At 27.5% G+C, this 20329-nt stretch overlaps 1 protein-coding gene across 1 annotated transcript in view; it reads right to left on the bottom strand.

Annotated features, from left to right (window-relative positions):
- LOC107450101 (dendritic arbor reduction protein 1) overlaps positions 1–19823 on the bottom strand; it is a 59913-nt gene extending 40090 nt beyond the window's left edge. The window contains exon 1 of the mRNA XM_016065829.4: positions 19097–19823. Within this exon, the coding sequence (XP_015921315.2) occupies positions 19097–19234 (138 nt within the window). The 5' untranslated portion in view covers positions 19235–19823. The remainder of the gene's footprint in view (positions 1–19096) is intronic.
- Positions 19824–20329: the final 506 nt, after the last annotated feature.

The following is a 20329-nucleotide window of genomic DNA, read 5'->3' as shown; positions in this document are numbered from 1 at the left end:
TTACAACATTTGTTCAATAATATGTATTGAAATAAAAAGAATCATATTTTGATCATCGTATTCTCCACCTTGGAAAGTTTTTTAGGTATTTGAGCACTTGGTATTAAGTGCTGAAAAGTTCATGAAAAATTGATTTTTTTTTCTTCTAAGCATTTATTCTAGAAATTATATACCGAGTTCATTTTTTTAACTTAAAAACATGTTAAAACAATCCGTTAAGTAAATCTCTTACGTGTTAAATGTTTTTCACATTAACATGTTCTTATCTTGTTTTCGCCTCTTCCTTATAGTGTTAATAAGTTATTTAATTTCGACTTAACATATGAAATGGGTCCTGAATTATATTTTATTTAAAGTACTCTAGAAACAAATTTTTTTCTCTTTTTAAGTTAATTTTTAATAATGGGATCGAATGTGCAATTTTTACTATGTAAATAAATATTTATCAATTAAATATTCATACATTCTAAGAACTTAGACTAGGCGGAAAGTGCACTTGAGTCCTTATCATTTTTATTTATTTATTTTCATCCATTATGTTAATAATTACCTCAATCACAAAATTTAAATTGTATTTCAGCAAAAAATTACATTTTAAAATTTGGATAACCGCAATGTAGAAATTAAAATGTCAAAAATTTAGAATGATAGTTTTATTTCAACTATGAATGAATTCCAACAATAAATACACACCCCAAAAAATGTTTATGTTTATGAAGCAGTTAACTCAAAATCAACGATTAATTAAACAAATATCAATATAATAAAATATTGCTCAGATATTTTTAGCATTAAAATCAGTCAAATAAATGCTTTAATGTTAACTTACCTGAAAAATAAGTATAGTAAAATTTTGCCTTTAAAAGAATAAAATAAAATCATGCAAAACTTACCTCCCTCATTTTGTGTTCTTGTTTTAATGAACAAAATGCAACTAACGAACAATATTCTTTTTTAAAAAAATTATGTGCATTGGAAAAGGTAAAAACATTCATTCAACCAAAATTAAAGTCTTCTATTTTAAAACTACACATTTTCCAGCTTTTTCATCTAATACAAAATCTCTTCATCTAAAAAATAGCTTAATTTCCTAAAAATATTAAAAAATTACAAGCCCCGTTAAAAAAAAAAAACTTTACCAAAATTTTTTTTTTTAAGTTGTAAAAGTATCTTCAACTAACGAAAACTTAGTTTTTGTTAGCAAGTATTATCGTTTGTTATCAACATAAAGACCTTTATATTCACATATTCCAATGCAGTTATGTGAATACGTTATAGCTAGAAATATATATTTTTTTCTAACTTAAATAAGACCCAAAAAAGTCTCCATATTCTTATTAATATTCTAGGAAAAACTTGTTCAGCACTGTTGGATAGCAGTCCTTCATTTCAAGTACAAGTGTCCTGTGGTTTCAAAGATGCCTCATGCTGTGACGATTTAAAAGTACACATGAGAAACATAAAACAAGAATCACTGTAGGTAAGGTGGTCCCGAAAGAAATACGAGTTCATTTTGAAAATATATATAACCCCATAGATTATTTTATATTTAGAAACTTAGGACAGAAATGGGTGATCTTATGGTTTATATTCCACACATTAGATTTTCTAGATATCTGGCAACTTAATTGTAAAAAGGGTGTTACTAGCGCGGTAGTAGTACTTCCAGCTGATTTTCAAGCGATAAATATGATAAGAATGATTTATTCCAAAGATTAAGACAGTCATGTTTTACAGTTTAAGACGAAAAGCTTCTATCATAAATGGACTACCTGGAGAGAATATTGCCAAGAAGTGCTTCCGATTTTATGTGGTCATTTTTTCTTTTATAGATATTTTTGACACATCTCAACATGAAAGAATTTGCAGGTGCTAAAATACGAAAACTAATTCAAAATTTTTTTCCTATACATATTTGTCATTACAATGTCAAAATGTTCAATTTCAACATCTAGTTCAAGTAGTTACTTTATATAACGGGGTATAAGTATACATTAGAAAAATTCCAGATCAAATTACGGTAAAAAGTACCGGTACCCGGAGTGCTAATAATTTTTACCGTGAAATTTATTTTCACCGAAACATGTTAAGGAACAAAAACACTAATATACAGTAATTTTTACAGTAATAATTAGCATAAAATCACTGAATCACTCGAATTAAATAAATATTCATGTAAAATTTACGGTATAATTTTTTACTGTAAAAATGAACTTTACGAATGATGCACCCAAAGTGCCGGTACTTCTATACCGTAATTTCATCCGGAAACTTTTTATCGTGTTTGAAGTGCGAGATAATCAGTACATACCCTCCAACTGCTACCGAATTTCCTTAGTTTAATAAAATATTTTTCCTAGTGTTAGGTAATGTAATAATATTTTAATAGATTAGAATTAAAAGAATTTAACTCACCACTTATAAATAATTTTAAAAATGAAGAAAAAATATAAATGGTCAAATTCTTAAATCCTGATAAAAGTTTTGTAAAATTTATATTCGTTTTAAAATTTTCTGCTTCAATTCATTACCAATTGAAAATATTTCATACAAACCTTAAATGTTGAAGGGTATATCAGTAAATATTTTGCCTAGTTATTGTATAAAATGGATATAGTTTTTCATTAGTTATTCTATAGAATGCATAGGCAATGGTTGAAATATCAATCACTTCATAGTTTGCCGGTTTGCCATTAGTTATTCTATAGAATGCCACTGCAATGAGCAACATATTAGTCATTTTATACTAAGCTTGTCGATGATGTTGCAGAGCTAGTTTTCATACATTTGCGATAAAAAATACAGAAATATTATTGTATTTTTTATCGCAATGGTTAAATGGAGAAAACTTCAGAAACTTGTAAAATTCCAATTTTAAAATAATACTAAGGAACTATTTGATGTAAAGATGTCACTTTTAAAAAAAGTGTAGCTTATCACTATTTTACCCACAAACACTTCAATTATACGCAAAATATTACCACTAAAAGTGTGATACACAAAAATAGTACAAATTAGAACCTTTTTTAATATAAAATATAATGGGAACTGAACTATTTAGCTGCGAATTGGAACAGAAGTGTTCACAACTCTGTAAGAACTATACACACGCGTTTCGAACATATAACAAAAAACAAGGACGTTTTGAATCACTATAAAAACAAATATTGAAACAATTTAAAGATAACATTGAGCCACAACAATAAAGCGGCATTATAAATAAAATAGAAATGATATGAAAATAAAAACGATAGAGGAAAAGTCTCGTGTAGATTTCCAGAAATCAGGTGAAAATGATTCACCTTTTATATCTACCGACAATAACATTGAGGAGATCAAACTTAAGATTGATATATTTTAAAAAATAAAATGATGTGTTTGTGCTTTTTAAACTGTATAATGAGCTACTGTATCTTTTTAATTCAAACTAATATTAACTACATTGATTATATTAACTTTATTGATTGATAGATTGTACTACTACTATGTATTATTATTGTGTATTATGTAGCAATACTTTTGTAGTGCTTCATTAAGTACTACAAAAACCATCCGTAAAATTTCTTTGTGCAGGAAGCCTTATTTCCGAGATTTATTTAAGTAAATCAAATTACACACATGATTAAGAAATTGTAAAATTTTTAGAATAGTTTTAGTGGGTTATTTTTAAATCTTTCAATGGTTTGAGTCTGAAATACTGTACCATTCATTTCCTCAACGAAATAATTCTTATATATATGATATTAAAATAAAAACTTTGATTAATTTAAGCATTCAATTACAATATCAAAGTAATCAACTACTTTATATTTAAAAAAAAAAGAATACTCGAAGAAAAATGACTAATACGCATGCTTAAAATTGTTCCGCATTCGTTTGCTTATTTATTGCACAATATTACATCACTCTTTTTGCCAGGAATAGGCAGAAAATTTTATTCAATTCAACTGTAACATCATTCATTTCTAGAAAAATATATGAGCTTTCAAGACAGGAAACAATTGGTTACTGTATCTGGGTGTGATTTTTAATAGCAGGCTTACGATGAAAAAGTAGTAAGATCTTAGCGATCTGATTTTTATTTGCAACACTTTCAATATTTAGTTCACGTCTGAAAAAAGACCTTTATTCTAAAGATTGCAACGATTAAAAGCTTTGACATAATGGTTTTCAAAACTATTGACAGTAATGAATGCTCTTCGGTTCATTGCTTAAGATAATTGCAGCGTTCCTCAAGTCTGAAACCTAGACAGATGTGCATGTCAAACCGTTGTGGGATGAGGTATTCATTTCTATTCAATGAAGACGTTGCATCATGACAATAAAATACACCACGAAAGTAACTTATGATTTACAATAACTTGGTAAAAAAATCAATCGAGAGGTAACTCTGGGTAAGCATTAATACAGAATGGACACGCAAGTCCCAACTACTCAGATGGTGTATCATGACATCATAGAGGTTACAGATGTTCTTCTCAACTTATAAATTTGGTGCGCATCTTCGGATGACCGCACCTATGGAAATTGGCGGTGCGATGGAAATAAATTATTGTAAATTGGTGTGGAAAGTTGTGGCACTGGATAGATGATATTCCCTTTTTTGACATTAATATATACCAAATAATATGTACAACTTAACTCATATCAGTTCAATGCTGTATTTTAATACTCGAGCAAGTTTATTACCATCCTTATTCAAATTTACATTTTTTATCAAATTTTTTGATATTATTCAAGAAATATTTTCTATAAATGAAAACATTTAATTTAAAAAATAACGAAATAAACGAAACTGCAAATGATGATTATTGATGCAATGAAACTAAATCATACAGAACTTCAAAATTGATTTTCACGGTTTTTGCATGCTAGATCTGAATTTTTTTTTTTTTTTTTTTTTAAATATTTACAAATATGGAGCTTTTTTTAATTTTTGAATAGACAATCGACGCGCTTAGTAAACTCAGCTAATGGAAAACAAATGCACTTAATTTACAATGAATTGTAAATCGTTCAAAGAATGGCAGAAACATTTGTTAAACTAAAATACAGCTTTTTGCTCAGTTGTTGCTCTTTATATTATTCAATAAAAATATAAAAAATCGAAACATATAAAATAACTATTTCATTACATTAATTTATTTCGTATTAATGTGACAATGAAATGTGAAATTTAATTAGTAATGCTTAAAAGCAAGTACGTTCGTGTCCGTGAAAATAAAAGTCTTAAATAAAGAAAAAAAAAAGGTACGATATCATGGAAATTGTGTTCTGAAATAACGTAAATGTTTATGCTTAGTGTTGTAGAATTTATTCTCCGATATTAAAACCATTTAAACCATATTAAAACCAACAATTCGGTATTTAAATCATTCATTTGTTATTTTTTCCGTTTATGTGGTAACGGTTTACTAATAATTTTGGTTTTCAAAATTATAGTACTTATTACCGCACATTTAGTAAAAAATACAAAATCGAAAAGTAAATTTAAGCACATAAATGGATTATATACCATGCTCTAAGTTATAATGATAAAATTACCCAATTTTATCACATATTATAAAATCATACTTTATCTTTAAATTAACCACAACAAGCGCTTCGGTTGAAATTACTGAGCCTTTTGGTGATCCCATAAAACTAGAAACGCAGTAAGTTTTACCGCATTCCCGTAATTTTAACCATAATTTTTTCCTCAGTGTATTATCATTAATTTTAAATTTCATAATTAAGCAACAAAAATTAAATCTTTCTGATAAATTTAAATTAGTTCTAATTTAAATTTCAAAATGAAAACTCATTTCTGTGAAATAATGCAAGAAGCCTTACTATTCGACAAAATGAGTGATTAACCAAAATCAAACTCTAAAAGACTATACAGAATATAGCTTTTGAAGAATTTATGCGACTCCGTGAGTGCGTGAAGGTATTTATTATAACGCTTTTGCAAGAATTTTGAAAACGGCATTTAGCCAGATAACGTGAATTAAAGAAGGACTAGATTAAATCCTCCCAGAAACTCTGAAGCAGATAAATTTATATAATTTATTGAATCCCACCACAATAACTAAGACAAGTCTGAAAATGATAAATAGCCTCTTAACGACATTCAACAATATAACTTTAAAATGGCTTCTTACTAAGAATGTCACGGATGAAGTAGCAGGCAAATTATAGTAATTCAAAAATAAGCTACTCCAAAATATCAATTTTCTAAATTGGTAAAATACATAGTACTGATGCCATGGTGCACTCTTTAGTACACCCTAACATAAAAACTCCCCCATTCTAACGAACAATGTATTAATTCCCGTTTGCTATACCATAGAGGCAACGTTATTTTAACGCCCATTGGAACATCGAACTAAATCACTCGTTCCAATAAAGTGACCGAAATTAAGTTTATTTTACTTATCACAAACTGAGAAAAAAAGTATAGTCAAAACTACATGAATAAGGTAAAATTTACCGTATTTCTAACTCTATGAGAACATCAAAGAACTCGGTTATTTTTACCAAAGCGATTTGGTAATGATTATCGTCGAATTAACAATAAAATATGGTTTTGTAATGTGTGATAAAATTTGGTAGATGTAGTAAAATTTAGTAATTTAATCATGAACAAAATAACATGAACGAAGTAATTTAATCATGAACCTTACAGAATGGCAAAAAAATCATTTATTCATTAAGTTTACTTATAAATTTTGTATTTTTACTAAAGGTTCGGTAATAAAAACTATAATTTTGAAAACCAGAATTTCTGGTAAACCGTTACCAGGCGAACGAAAAAACGAATGAATGGTTTAAATACCTTATATCTTTATTTTTTTTACCCAGAATTGGGTTTTAATTAGAAATGGCATAACCATCCGTGCAAGTAAATCACTTGAGAAACAACATTTGCATTCTCAATACAAAATTTTTTCAGTGACTAAGAATTACACGAAGACAAAAATTTCAGCTTCGAATGAAGATGAAGTGACACGACCCCCCAAAAAGAATAAGGTTATTCTAGGTGGTCATGAGCGTGACCTATGGTCAAAAAGTTAGTGAAATATAGACTACTTTACATTATTGATGCAAAAGAGGATATTGCATCTTCCTGGAGAAATCCCCATTGTACAGTATTTCTTCAGTTTTAAAAAGATGCATTCTTAATCTTTGTAAACGTCTTTTCTGAGACAATACACTTATCAATCATAACTTTCTGGTTTGAAAATTCTATTTACTTTTTCCTTCTTTTGTCAAATGGCATTATTCCTATGGGTGGTTTATTTTCTAGTTAAAACATGCATTCTTATCCCTCTTGATTTTGTTCAGACTTCGCATTTCTTTGACCGTATGTTATTTAGCGAAAATACATACGCATACATATTCCTTTATCTCTCCTAATTGGAGCATAGGGCTTCTATCATAGCTTTCCATCTCACTCGATTTGTGGCCAGATATTTTGCCTCTCTCCATGTCTTTCCTGTTGTTTTCAATTCGTTTAAAATCGTCCTGCGCCAAGTATTTTTAGGTCTTCCTCTTTTTCCATGGGGGTTCCACTCAAAAATTTGTTTTACTATGAAATTATAGGGTTTACGTAGAACATGACCAATCCATTTCCGTTTAAATTTTTTAATTTGCAGATCTATTGGTTTCTGTTTAGCCTTTCAAAGGATTTCTGCATTGCAAATTTTATGGACTTACTTGATGCGCTAGATTCTTCTTAAACAGTTCTTAATGAATATTTGAAGTTTTTTCATATTATTTTTATTGCAGTGCCATGGCTCAGATCCATATAGTGGAACAGATTTAACATAAATATTGAAAATTCTAATTATTGTTAAATTTGTTATGTTTGTTTTTCCAGAATTTATTGAAAATAGCGTGACTGCTTCGGGTTTTGTTTAATCTATCTAGCATATAGTCAACAGTTGCTCCTTTGGCGTTAATTATTTAGCAAAAATGGTTGCTGTTATCCAGCAAATTACTTTTCATTGCATTTCTCACCTTTATACGATTTTATATGCTACTTATACGTACTTATTAATATAAAACAAACTGACAAGTTATCAATTATGTTAGTTTTTGAATTTTTATTTTATTTTTTATAACATGCAGGGTTTTGTTAAAATTAGTTCGGCATTCATTAGTTACGAGTAAATATGAAGTATATTTTTGTACAATCATATTGCAATAGAATTTACTTATATCGAGCCAGAATCTGAAGAGATTCTGGATTTAACGAGCGTAATGAAATATTTTGTTTGATTAGCAAGCGTCAAGATTAACTTTTAAGTGACGTGCATGGCTGTGAGGTTACCTTTTGACCTTTTCTACGCTTTTAAAATAATCCGAGCATCTTCAGCACCTTACGACTTGACGCACCGAAACCTGGAAATCTAATTTCTATCGTGATATGTCTTGGTGATTTTAACACTTAGAAAATTGTCCTCTTCGCGAAATGAACTATCTTGAGTTGAGGCCAGGACATCTGTTATTTAATATCTTTAAGCACTGTAATAACTTCATAAACAGAGTTTTAAATATATACGTTACTCACACATTAAAGTAAATTTTTTTGTTTTCAAAATATCATCACAAATTCCTGAAGTAAAAAACAAGATGTTGTTGGAATTTAAAGTTCTTAAATAGACGCAGTTTTATTGAAAACTTCTACACATCTGAATTCTAAATTTCCTTTTTTACATAAAAATTTTAATTACTTCTAGATTGCTTTCCTTCAAATTAAAAAAAAGTAAAGTAAAGCTAGGAGAATTTTAAAAAATTCAACGCAAAATAATGAAATCAAATCTTAATATTAACTTCTCGCTAAACTATCCATGAATAATGTTGATTACATTTATTCTGGATGCATTTTTTAATGATATTTTATTTTTATTCTTTAACGCTGCTGTAATAAAACCAAGAAAACTTCTCTGTGCTACTTGTTCTTAAAGGTTAGAGAAGACTGTTAACAATTATAACTACAATTAAACTATCAACAATAATGAATGCATTTAAAAGACAATGTTCAAAGATTTTTGTAAACTATCGAATTCAATTTTATAATTAAAAAAATTTTACTATGGATAAAATTTTAAGGAATCAGAAAATTTAACTTATGATGAATTGGATTGATGACTCTTAAATAGTTGCCATACTTTATCAGTCACTTTTTCTTTTTTGTCAGTCCGAACTTTATGTAATTTCTTTTAGCAAAGAAAGAACACTCCATATTTTAGTAGCCGACGAACAACCTCTCCGATTTTGGTAGAAAAGATAACGCAGTTTTTTATTTAAACATGACCGTTTCAAGAAAAAAATTTACCCATCGTTAGTCAACGTTCGTATCTTATGAGAAATAATTTTAAAAAATATTTTATTCTACTGCCATTCTATAGAAATTCAGTGAAAGAACTATGAAAATATAAAACGAAATCAAATAGCTATGTTTTATACTCAATGCTCGTAACAATCAGCTTGCTCATTCAAGAACACACTCCAGTATTGTTGAACCACAGCGAGCGTACTGTACTCCTCCCTCCTGATCATGCGTAATATCTCACAGTTTTACTTAACTCTCATAATATAGATAGGTACGCTGAAAGTTTATATTAATTAAGCATAATTATAAGAATGAATATTGACGTGTGATTATATTTGTAAAATAAAATTTAAAATAATTTTATTAATCAACTTATAAAAACTATAAGAAAACTAATTTAGAAATAAAATAAAAGAATAAACCAAAAGCACTACAGTATTGAAGAGAAAACTAAAATCAAATTTTTCATAATTTCAATTTTAATCGAAGTATTAACTCTACTTCCATACCATTAGGATAGAAAATAAGCTTTTCGGTAATCAAAATTATTTTTTACCTTTCTGTGATTTACAAATTTTGACTTCTGCGACATAAACTTCGATACTGAATGACATTTTTTTTTTTAAATAAAGAATGTCATTTTGTAAGTAATTTGCTTATTATTTCAACGTGAAATGACAGTATTAAAAGCCAAAACTATGTTACTTCGATTTTTACGAAATTCACGCTAACACATTACTAAGTAAATATTCCCTTACATTTATTCATATGGATTTTTTTTAATTTATGAAAACATTTGCTTCATATTTTATATTTTAAGAAAATTCCCTTATAATGTCTCGTAACTCGGTTGTAAGTATAAAAAACGTCGTAAATTCAATTGTAACATTAACTATGTGTTTAACAATAGAAGATTTATAGATCTTCAGAGTTTTCATACAAATTTACGAGTATTTAAACTTACTGAAATAAATGTTATTATGACAAAAACTAGCAACAACTAAAACTTTTTCCACGTGAATAACATTCTATATGTTTAAACATTATGAACTATTTTGATTAATTTAGTGAATACAGAGAGAAAAATTCGGGTATAATTATGATATCATGGTACTTGCTTAATAATGACATTTCTAATAAAAAAAAATTATTATTGTATTTAAAATCAAAATATACGGTCATTAAACCATTCATTTGTTAATTTTTCCTTCCATATCGTTACGGTTTACCAGAAATTCTGGTTTTCAAAATTATTATTCTTTTTACCACAGATTTAGTATAAAATACAAAACTGAAATGTAGATTTAACCGACTAAATGGTATTTATGTCATGTTCTAATGCCATGATAAAAATTACCAAATATAACAACATTTTCCAAAACTTATCACTTATTATAAAACCATATTTTATTGTTAAATTAATCAAAATCATTATTACTAAGCTCTACGGTAAAAATTACCGGTCCTTTTAGTAATCCCATTGAGCCAGAAACACGGTAAATTTACCCATATGCTGGTTGTTTTGACCATACTCTTTTCCTAGTGTAAAATTCTCAGAGAGAAAAAATATTCCCGTAATTATAATCAGTTAAAACTTCTTTTTCCTGCATAAGAGGCATCATTCTATTTATTTAAACTTAAACACTATGTAAAGGTAATGAAGAACACCAACTTTCACTATTCTTCATTTAAAAAGTAGAGAATTGCCTGTAATAAATTACGAATAATTTAATACTATAAATGGATAATTTTGAAAAGTTAGATTGTAAAAGAGCAAAAGAATAATTTAAATACCACTCCCAGCATTAAAATAAATGTATAATATTATTTTAACCTTCTTTTAATGCAATCAAATAACTATTGTCATAGCCACTCCTTGAATAGAATTTCATTATACTAGAAAACCAAATCATTAGATTTAGTATAACGCTAGAAGAAAATTAAATAAATTGCTTGCAATTAATGATTAAGGTACAAAAAATTAAAAAGAATGCTTTTAAAACATGCATTTTCTTAAATAATGTCATGTTTCAAAATTGTTGTTGGTTTTAGGCAAGTAAAAGTAATTTTTTCTATTGTCTTCTGCTGTGATATAAAATGACACAAAAATAACTTAATATTCTTTTCTTTTTTTTTAGGATAACGTTTTCTACTGGTTTTAGGAAACCCAAAACTATTATAGTAGCCTATTAGTACTTGAAAAGTTCAAAAAACAAAAAACATCATTTATTCTAACTTACCTTGAAGTACATTATTTCTTTGCAATTCATTACGACGTTGACTACTGACTTCTATACTATTTCTTACGGCACAAAACGTACCATTTTAGTGTCAAAATTATACTTTAAGACCCAAAAACCTAACACAAAACGTTCGGTTTTATAAGTGTTTCTAATAAAATCTAACATTTTTGCCGTAAATGAAATATTTAAAATAATTGACTGACTTTAGCTTCAGAAGCTTTTGAAATTGCTTCAAAAGAATTATTCCTTCTATGCTTTACCTCCTTATTTATTAAAAACATTTCTGGGATTAATTAAACAATTAAAACGTTTCAAAACTTGAAATAGACATATTAAAGACGTTTAAAGACATATTAAACACGTTTTGAAACGTTAAACAAGCACAAAAATATATCACAAATCGATATATTTGTTATATTTTATATCATTTGTTATGTTTGAAACCTATTTGCATTACTTATCAATTCAGTTAATGGTGAAACTTATCAGGGATTATTTTGAATTCATATTTAATAATACTAAATCTCAAAAGGTAACTCATTTAACACAAATGGTCACAAAAAAATTTAAAAAATCGAATTATTTTCTCTAGCATTCGGAACGTTCTTAAGAGATTAAAAATATATCTTAAACATAAATTAGAAGCTCTGTGCTAAACAGACAAAAAAGTTAAAATAATTTTTACTTTTCATATATTTTACATCTTCATAGTACTGTGATATATTTGCCTAATACTTCGAGCAAATATCCAGCTGAAAATACTCTAAAATCTTTTTACAATTGACAAGAATTAAATGGATATTCCAATAAAATACACGTTTTTACAAGTTTATACAATTTTAGACGCGTTAAAAACGATTGTTATGTTATGAATGTTTCTTGCATTGTTATGAATGTTTCTTTTTCCTAAAATTTGTATTAGTTATTATTTAAATGATCTATGATTTCTTAACTTATTTGCGAATTTTTAAATTTGCTTTCTGTCATAATTAATATTTTTATAATTCGGAATAAGTAAAAAAAGTCTTTTTCAGAAGCAAAATAGACCAACGCTAAGACTGTTGCATACACTTTATTCTACGCTTTATTTGTTCAATTGATACTTAAAGCTTATATAGTTATATATAAAGTTATATATTATATATAGTTATATACTATAAAGCTTATATAGTTTGATAAAGAAGATACGTAGATACTGTTGGATAAAAATAATTATGAAAAAGATATTAAATTAAAAAAAGGAGGATATATATGTTATTAAAACAAAATTATTATCCATGAGATCGAATCACTAAAGAGAACCAAAATTAATCTCATTGTTAATCAAACTTTCTTGATAATTAAAACTATTGGAATAACAAAAAAATAATAAATTATTTTCCAAGTAAAGTTTAAAACAATTTAGAATATTTTTTTTTCAACAAGGAAATTCTATGAAGATATGACGGAAATGTTTTCACGTAAAGGGTAACTTCAAGGGGCATAATCATACGGCTGGCCAAGCACGCGAAAAACGGAAGAAGGGCACATTTTTTGAAAAAAAGAGGGAAAAAGAGCTGATGTAAGAAAAATATTTTAAATAAATAAAAAGAAATAGGAAGGTCAGATTGAAGCAGCTCTCAAAAAGTTAAATATTACAGTGGAAAAATATTGCAATAATAGTACAATTTTAAATTATTTTGTACAATGCTTCTCTTTCCCCCTTTAAATAATTGATAATTTAAGCCAAAATTTACTTTGTTGACTAGTACTCCCACAAGATGTAAGCTTACCAGATTTAAATTAAAAAATAATTATTGAAAAACTGAAATACGTCATATTAGTGATATACTGAATACCTAACAACAATCACTAAGTTTTTTTACGTTATAAATAAATTTTTGTCTAGAACTGTATCAACACGTTGACTTTAGAAGACAACTCACGTTAATTTTTAATCAGTTTGTAATGCTACTAAAAATGTGATCTGAATGATGAGAAATAATTCGGGCATATCACGCTTATCCTTTACACTTTTAGAAAAAAAAATTATAAATTGTAGCCGACTAGAGGAATTTAAAATCTATAAATGAGTTTAAAAAGTTTATAGATCTGAAATTTTAATAGTAAAACTTATTTTCGAACCCTTCCTTTAAGGAAATGCTGAGATAGTATATCTTTTCGAAGTAAATCAATACGAATAAAAATGTTATAATAAATCCACTTCTTTCTCGAAATTGGATTTCGGCATCCTTAGAACTCTATAAACTCCTAAGATTTTTACAAAAACTGTGCCAAACCATTCTTATGTACCTACTTTCTGTGATAAAAAAAAATTAAATAATAACATTTTAAGAGTAATTTAATTTGATTGAAATATTGAATATGATTGAATTAACTAATTCATTATATTTACTAATCATTCATTAATTAATCGTTCATTAATTAACCAATATTTAATTTGATTGAAATTAACTAATGCTTCATAATAAAATTAAACATTTTAGGTATTGTACAATTTTTGTGTATGTGGAGCTTCATAAAGGCTGCATTTTCGGAAACTATGTGTAAAATTGTACACATTTAAGACACTAAAAACCGAGGAAATTTATATAAGACCCCAATATGTTATAAATTAGTAATGTGTTTTTGGAAGAAATGTAATTATGAAGAATTTTTTTTTTTCAAACATGAAATTACTCTTATTCGAAATAGAATATTATCTTAGATTTAAAAATCCGGTATACTTTATTAAAAAAATTATTGCCATTTTCAAAACAAGAGAATGAAAACATTAAAGATACTATATTTTATAATAGATACTCACATAAAATTACTCTGATAATTAATTACACGGTAGTTATTACGAAATACTTATGGGAAAGTTAGCTTTCCCATTATCTCGCTATAATCATCATATAAATCACAACATTCACAGTACACATGTGTGTGTGCGTGCTTAATGTCCCACAATACATATATAAATTAAATACCGTGATTAAAAATGTGCAAGTTAGTAAAAAAAAAAAAAAATTAATGTAAGTAAAAGTGCGAAGTTTAAGAGTCCTTAACAACTTTCCTTGACTCTGTTTAGTAAAGTAAATAGTTTACCAAACTGAGGAACAAAAGTTATGTGAACTACAGTTTTAAAGATCGAAACACACTAACAAGACGAATTAATGCGCACAAACAACTAATTAAGATCAGAAAAAAGTATCAAAGATATCGTCGACACCTAAAAAATATAATACACACAAAATACTTTTATTTGTGCACAGCAAGTCTTATTTAGGAAAACAATTACGAGGTGAATTATTTAATTGACTTAATCCCTTAATCTTTTCAAATTTTAGCTCTTGGTATAATAGATAAACGCTTAATATCATTTTTTTTAACTTACTCTTGATGAAGTAATAGGCTTAAATTTCTATTTTGCAATGATATTGTATCTTTAAGTTTTTACTCTCAAATTAATACATAATTTAATGGCAAACATGAAGTATTTTTTCTTTCAATAAAAAAAATATATATAAGAAAAACGCTATGAATGTTGTGCGTTTTTTACTAACTGAAAGTGCATAATAATTAAAAATTTAGTATCACATGAAATTTTCTTAAAATAAGTCTATTATAACTATTGGCTTTCATTTCATAAAATTTATGCTAATTTCCCATTTGCATATTTAAAACACAAAATAACTCAAGTTTACCGAAAAAGAAGCTTAACCACTGTTGTCTTTCATGCAGTACATTTAACCGCGATTTCGAATGAATAACAACATGAAACAAGTTAAGAAAATAACTACATTGATTCTTTTTTTTTTCTCTTAAAATTTTTACTTGTTTGAATAAAAGGCCTTTCAGTACACAGAAAGTAGAACAAACATTTAATTCTTCTTGAGAAGAAGTTATTTGTTTTCTAACTCGCCTTATTCTCGGGTAGAAAATATCTTTACACAATGCAGAAATGATTGAAAACTTTTTCCACCATATATAATCAAAAATGGTGATTTCCAATCCAAACGGTAAATATCCATTGTATGAAGGGTTTGGTTAACATATATTTTTAAATGTAGATATCAAAACACAGATAACAATTGAAATTTCTCGCCATAAATGTAACGATAATTAAATCATTCTGTGTCTAGTAGTACATTCAATTTATTGTACTCATGCGTACCAGATTTATACATTCAATTTGTGGTAATCATGAGTATCAGTTAAATTCCAACAATTTTGGATTCCGTATAAAATTGTTAACAGCTTTAATCATTTTGGTCTTAATTATTACAACTTTAAACAACAATAATAATTGAACTCGGTGCACATTTTGCAATTTTAGAAACATTTAATTAACTAAAACTGAGTGGTATTTTTCCTCGTGTTTTCTCATTATAGTTATTTCCATAGAACATTACGTTATTATTAGTTAGATTCTATAAATTAGTTTTCAGTGCAACAAGTTTAAATATGGATAGTATAAATATGGCCAGATAATAACCGAAACACACACGCTTTTCCGTTATAAATAAGTATTTCATAAAAAATAAGGTGTACTCTGCAATATATTAAATTTATAATAATAATGAAGATAAGTTAATTACTATTACTGTTAATTAGCTACCAATAAGCATTCCACTATTGAATGGAAAATATGAAATTACTAGAACAATATAAACCGTATAATGGCCTTTTTTTTCTAACTTATTTTTTTTATTTTTATTATTATTATTTAGAGGGCAGGAATTGATTCTGCTAGACTTATACATACTACGATTCTTTAGAACCCAGGACTTCCGAATTTCTGGATGCTTTATCATAATAAAAGCAAATATATATCTTTATTTTAAAGATATACATAAAAAGTTAATATTATATAATTAGAAAAAAGAATGCAATTAGAAACTGATTTCGTAATAATTAAACAAATTAAAACCAAGCTTACCGCGCCTCTAAAAGATCAAAATCGAATGATCTTTTCAAAAGATAATAAGAGACATGATATTCTTCTTGATGCGTAAACGGCCGATTAGACCATTTACAACAACACTTCGCAAAAGGTTTTACAAAGCAAGTAACACAGAAAACAGATTAGTATACATATATTTCTAGTATGTAAAAAGAATTAGCAAATACCATTAGGCTGCTTTAGCATAATTTTAAGTCAACAACAAATATCAAATTACCATATTCTCATAAAGATATATATCCTAATAATAGATAATTTTCAATGAGTTTTAATTACCACTTAATTATAATGAAAAAATACTACTAATAAGTTGCAACAGATTCGGAAGGAAAATTTGGATTGTAGCAACTATTTGATCTGTCAAATTCTGAGTGAACTGATTTTATTAGATCAATGAATAGAAATAAGATTTACTTTTATTTTTTCAGTTATTGACTTTTTGATTTCATGTTCTTCAATTACAACACTCTAAACTAAAATCGAAATAATTGTCTTAAATTTGTTGGCACGCATTCTGTTAGAGGCATGAGGTTTAAAAATATTTGCTTTTTTTTTCCACTAGCAGAAAACCCCATTGATCTGCAACATCATGGAATAACTGCAGTTCCAAAATCATATTTAAAGTAAATGAAGAAAAACTATGCAGTAAGTACAATATTAAGCAATCACAAAAATAATTTTAGTGATGAAAAAAAAAAAGACACATTATCTGAGCAGCTTGTGTTAAGACAAATTCTCATCTGCTTTCTTATTCATCTATTAATGTGAACATTTATAATTTATTCTAACTAGTGATAGACAAAACAAATAATTTTAAAACAAGAAAAAGAGTTATATTTGAACAAACAAGGTTCATAATTAGAATAATAAATTAGATCTAACACCTGCACCAAGAAAAGAATTTGGACTTGCTTTTCTTAAGGCAGTTATACTATTTAATGAAAACTCAGCAGCTTGGTGGTATTTTTACTGTTTTATTTCAGATCAGATTTATTTTCTTTTGGTTTTTTTTAGCTTATGTGAGTACTTTTTGAGTCTATTTAATTTATTTTGCTATTGCATGCAAGCTGAAGTTTAACAACTAGAAACCCCACTCGTATTGAAATGCAAACAACTTTTAAGTATTTCAATTATTAAAAAAAAAAAAAAAATGAAATCTATCCATTCTAAAGGATTAAGGGAATGAATGTTATTTTGTCCTATTTAAATATTCCAGTTAAATGCAGTTCCATCTTGCAACCATATTGTCACATATTAAATGTCAAAAGTGTAATGAAGTACAATTGAATAAGTAATCTGGTGTTAATATATCTTGTTTAGAGACTAGTAATTCTATATCAAGAAGAGTTGAAACAAAAAAGTTCAAATTTAAAAATAATAACTCGGTTTTATTGAAATCCCAGTTAATCAGCCACGAAATTATCGGCCTTTCACAATAGTATATCAGAAAATGAGAGCTTGAAATATATTTTGATAAATATAAGTTTATAATTAACCAATGAAATATGCAAATACGGAAGCATGGCATTATGGTGGAATTTATGAATATTTTTGCAATCGATAAAACAACAATAGCTACATTATTATGCATTCATAAGCGCTTCTGAAGGGGGGGCGGTATATATGCCCCCCTCACTAATTAGAAATTTCTTGTAAGTCCCAATCAATATTTCACACCAAGAAAATTACTATCAAATTAAACTCACTAAAGATAGAAACAAGAAAGAGATAAAATAAGGAATCTTTATTCAAATACTTTAACATAATTAATATACTGTTTCTGAACGTGTGAAATTAAGAGAACCCCCTATTGTGACTGTAATTTAATTTCGTCCCCCTTTAAACATTGGGCCTCTGCGACACCCATGTACACACAGCAGCACATATAGCTTGCAAATCAGGCGAATTAGATACATAACTAATTTATCAATAAACAATACCTATCGCCAAATGTAAATTGAAACATTTCAGTCTTATTAACAAAAAGTTTTTTTTTTTTTTACATATCTCTTGTGCACGCCGAGAAACACAAGATATGTGTCTTGGACTCAAGATTTACAACCCCTTCTAACAAATTTCTGGCACTAATTTTGAAACAACAACTTGCATCAACGATTTGTAACAACGTTAAATCAACTTGGGTATTTTACAACAAGCAATGTTTTTTTACAACAAGCAATTTTATAATATTTCAGTAGAAATTTCTACTTAAAATTACAAATCTAATATCTATTAAAATTTAGATTATAAAATAATAATCTAAAATCACGAATCTAAACACTAATAAAAGTAAATAGCAAATAAGAACACCGGATTACAATATTTACTGATATGAACCCAGTGTTAGTAATTCTGGTCGTAACAAATTAAACTTATAAAACCTTGATTTCGCTTTAATATAAACGAATTCCTAGTCAATTCCCCATATTATAATGCAAATTACGAAAAAATTTTGTTTTTAGTTAACTAAATAAATTTTCAGATATAAATTTAGCCTTTAAATGTACATCTTTAAAATGTAGATTGTGTACAGAATTTTAAACAAGTTATCTACAAAAGAAAGGTAAATAAAAATGTTTTACTTACAGTCAAAATAGAGGGCTTGAACGGATGTGGTATTTCATACTGCTTATTAGTTAAAGTCAATTTTGTACTTGGCACAATCTGATCACCTAATTCTTCACTGTTTTCATCTGCTGGTACAAAATAAAAACTAGCATCCATTGTTTAATTACACTACAAAATGTTTGACCCCTTCGATGGGTCTGAATTCGCTTCAAAATTTTTCTGCATGAGTCAAAAGTTTTACTTGAACAAAAATCAACTAATAATTGTTGACCAAATAATAAATGGACGGAGCAAAACTATCACAGTCACAAACGTATCACAAATATCAAAACAAGTAAATATCCAATGTCTATAGATGATCAAGCCGGTCGTCCGATGAAACAGCGAGGCATTTAAAAAAGCTAATTCTTTCTGATACCTGCATCGGTAGTAATTATACAACAGGCGAATTGGCAGGTTGGTTGAGCGAGCACCGATCACGGACGGTACTGCGGCATGAGACGAATTGGTATGTTTCCCCTATGGGAACAAATTCCGAACTAGCCTATTTAGAGCTTTTAGGACTAGAGATAGAGAGAGGGGGAAAGATTCGAGGACGATATTTTTAGGGATAGATTATTAGAAAAAAAAAGTTTTACAACTTTTTCCCTCTGAGGTACGTTCCTCTCCTGTGGTTAATTTGAAGATCGAATCGCGGTATGGATGGGTGGGAAAATTGTGACGTTCAGTATGACGTTGATATCATCACTCGCTCTTCATTGGCGGAAAGAGTAAAAGTTTTGATATAGGGTTGCCTTAGTAATCGTTGGTATTGCTAGTTTGCGCTTTTTCTCATTTTATTGGCGTAAAGCGTTGATTAATTATTGTGACTTCCAAAGCATTTTATCATACTTTGTCACGTAAGTGGATCATTAGAAAAATTACTTAACTTAGAGCTTTAATTAAACTGAGTGCTTAAAAAATAACTTTTTTTAGCGGAAATCATTTTCCGTTTATTACTTTTATGACACATCATTGACTGATGAAATAATATTTGAATACTTTTCCGTTTTGTGCGTAAGGATAGATTCTGGGGCCCAGGACACTCTTTAAGCAATTAATAAAATAAAGAAATAGATTATTAATATATAATTATGGTGATTATAAAAACAAGCAAGGATTATGATAAAGCTCTTGTCACAACAAAAAGTGATGTGGCTTAATAGTGTAATAGAAATATTACAAATAATCAAATGAAGTTTTTAAAAAAAT

This window comes from Parasteatoda tepidariorum, chromosome X1 (genome assembly GCF_043381705.1).
Source record: "Parasteatoda tepidariorum isolate YZ-2023 chromosome X1, CAS_Ptep_4.0, whole genome shotgun sequence".
NCBI classification, from domain to species: domain Eukaryota; kingdom Metazoa; phylum Arthropoda; class Arachnida; order Araneae; family Theridiidae; genus Parasteatoda; species Parasteatoda tepidariorum.
The sequence above is the reverse complement of the archived record's forward strand: the minus strand, read 5'-3'. Positions and strand labels throughout refer to the sequence as shown.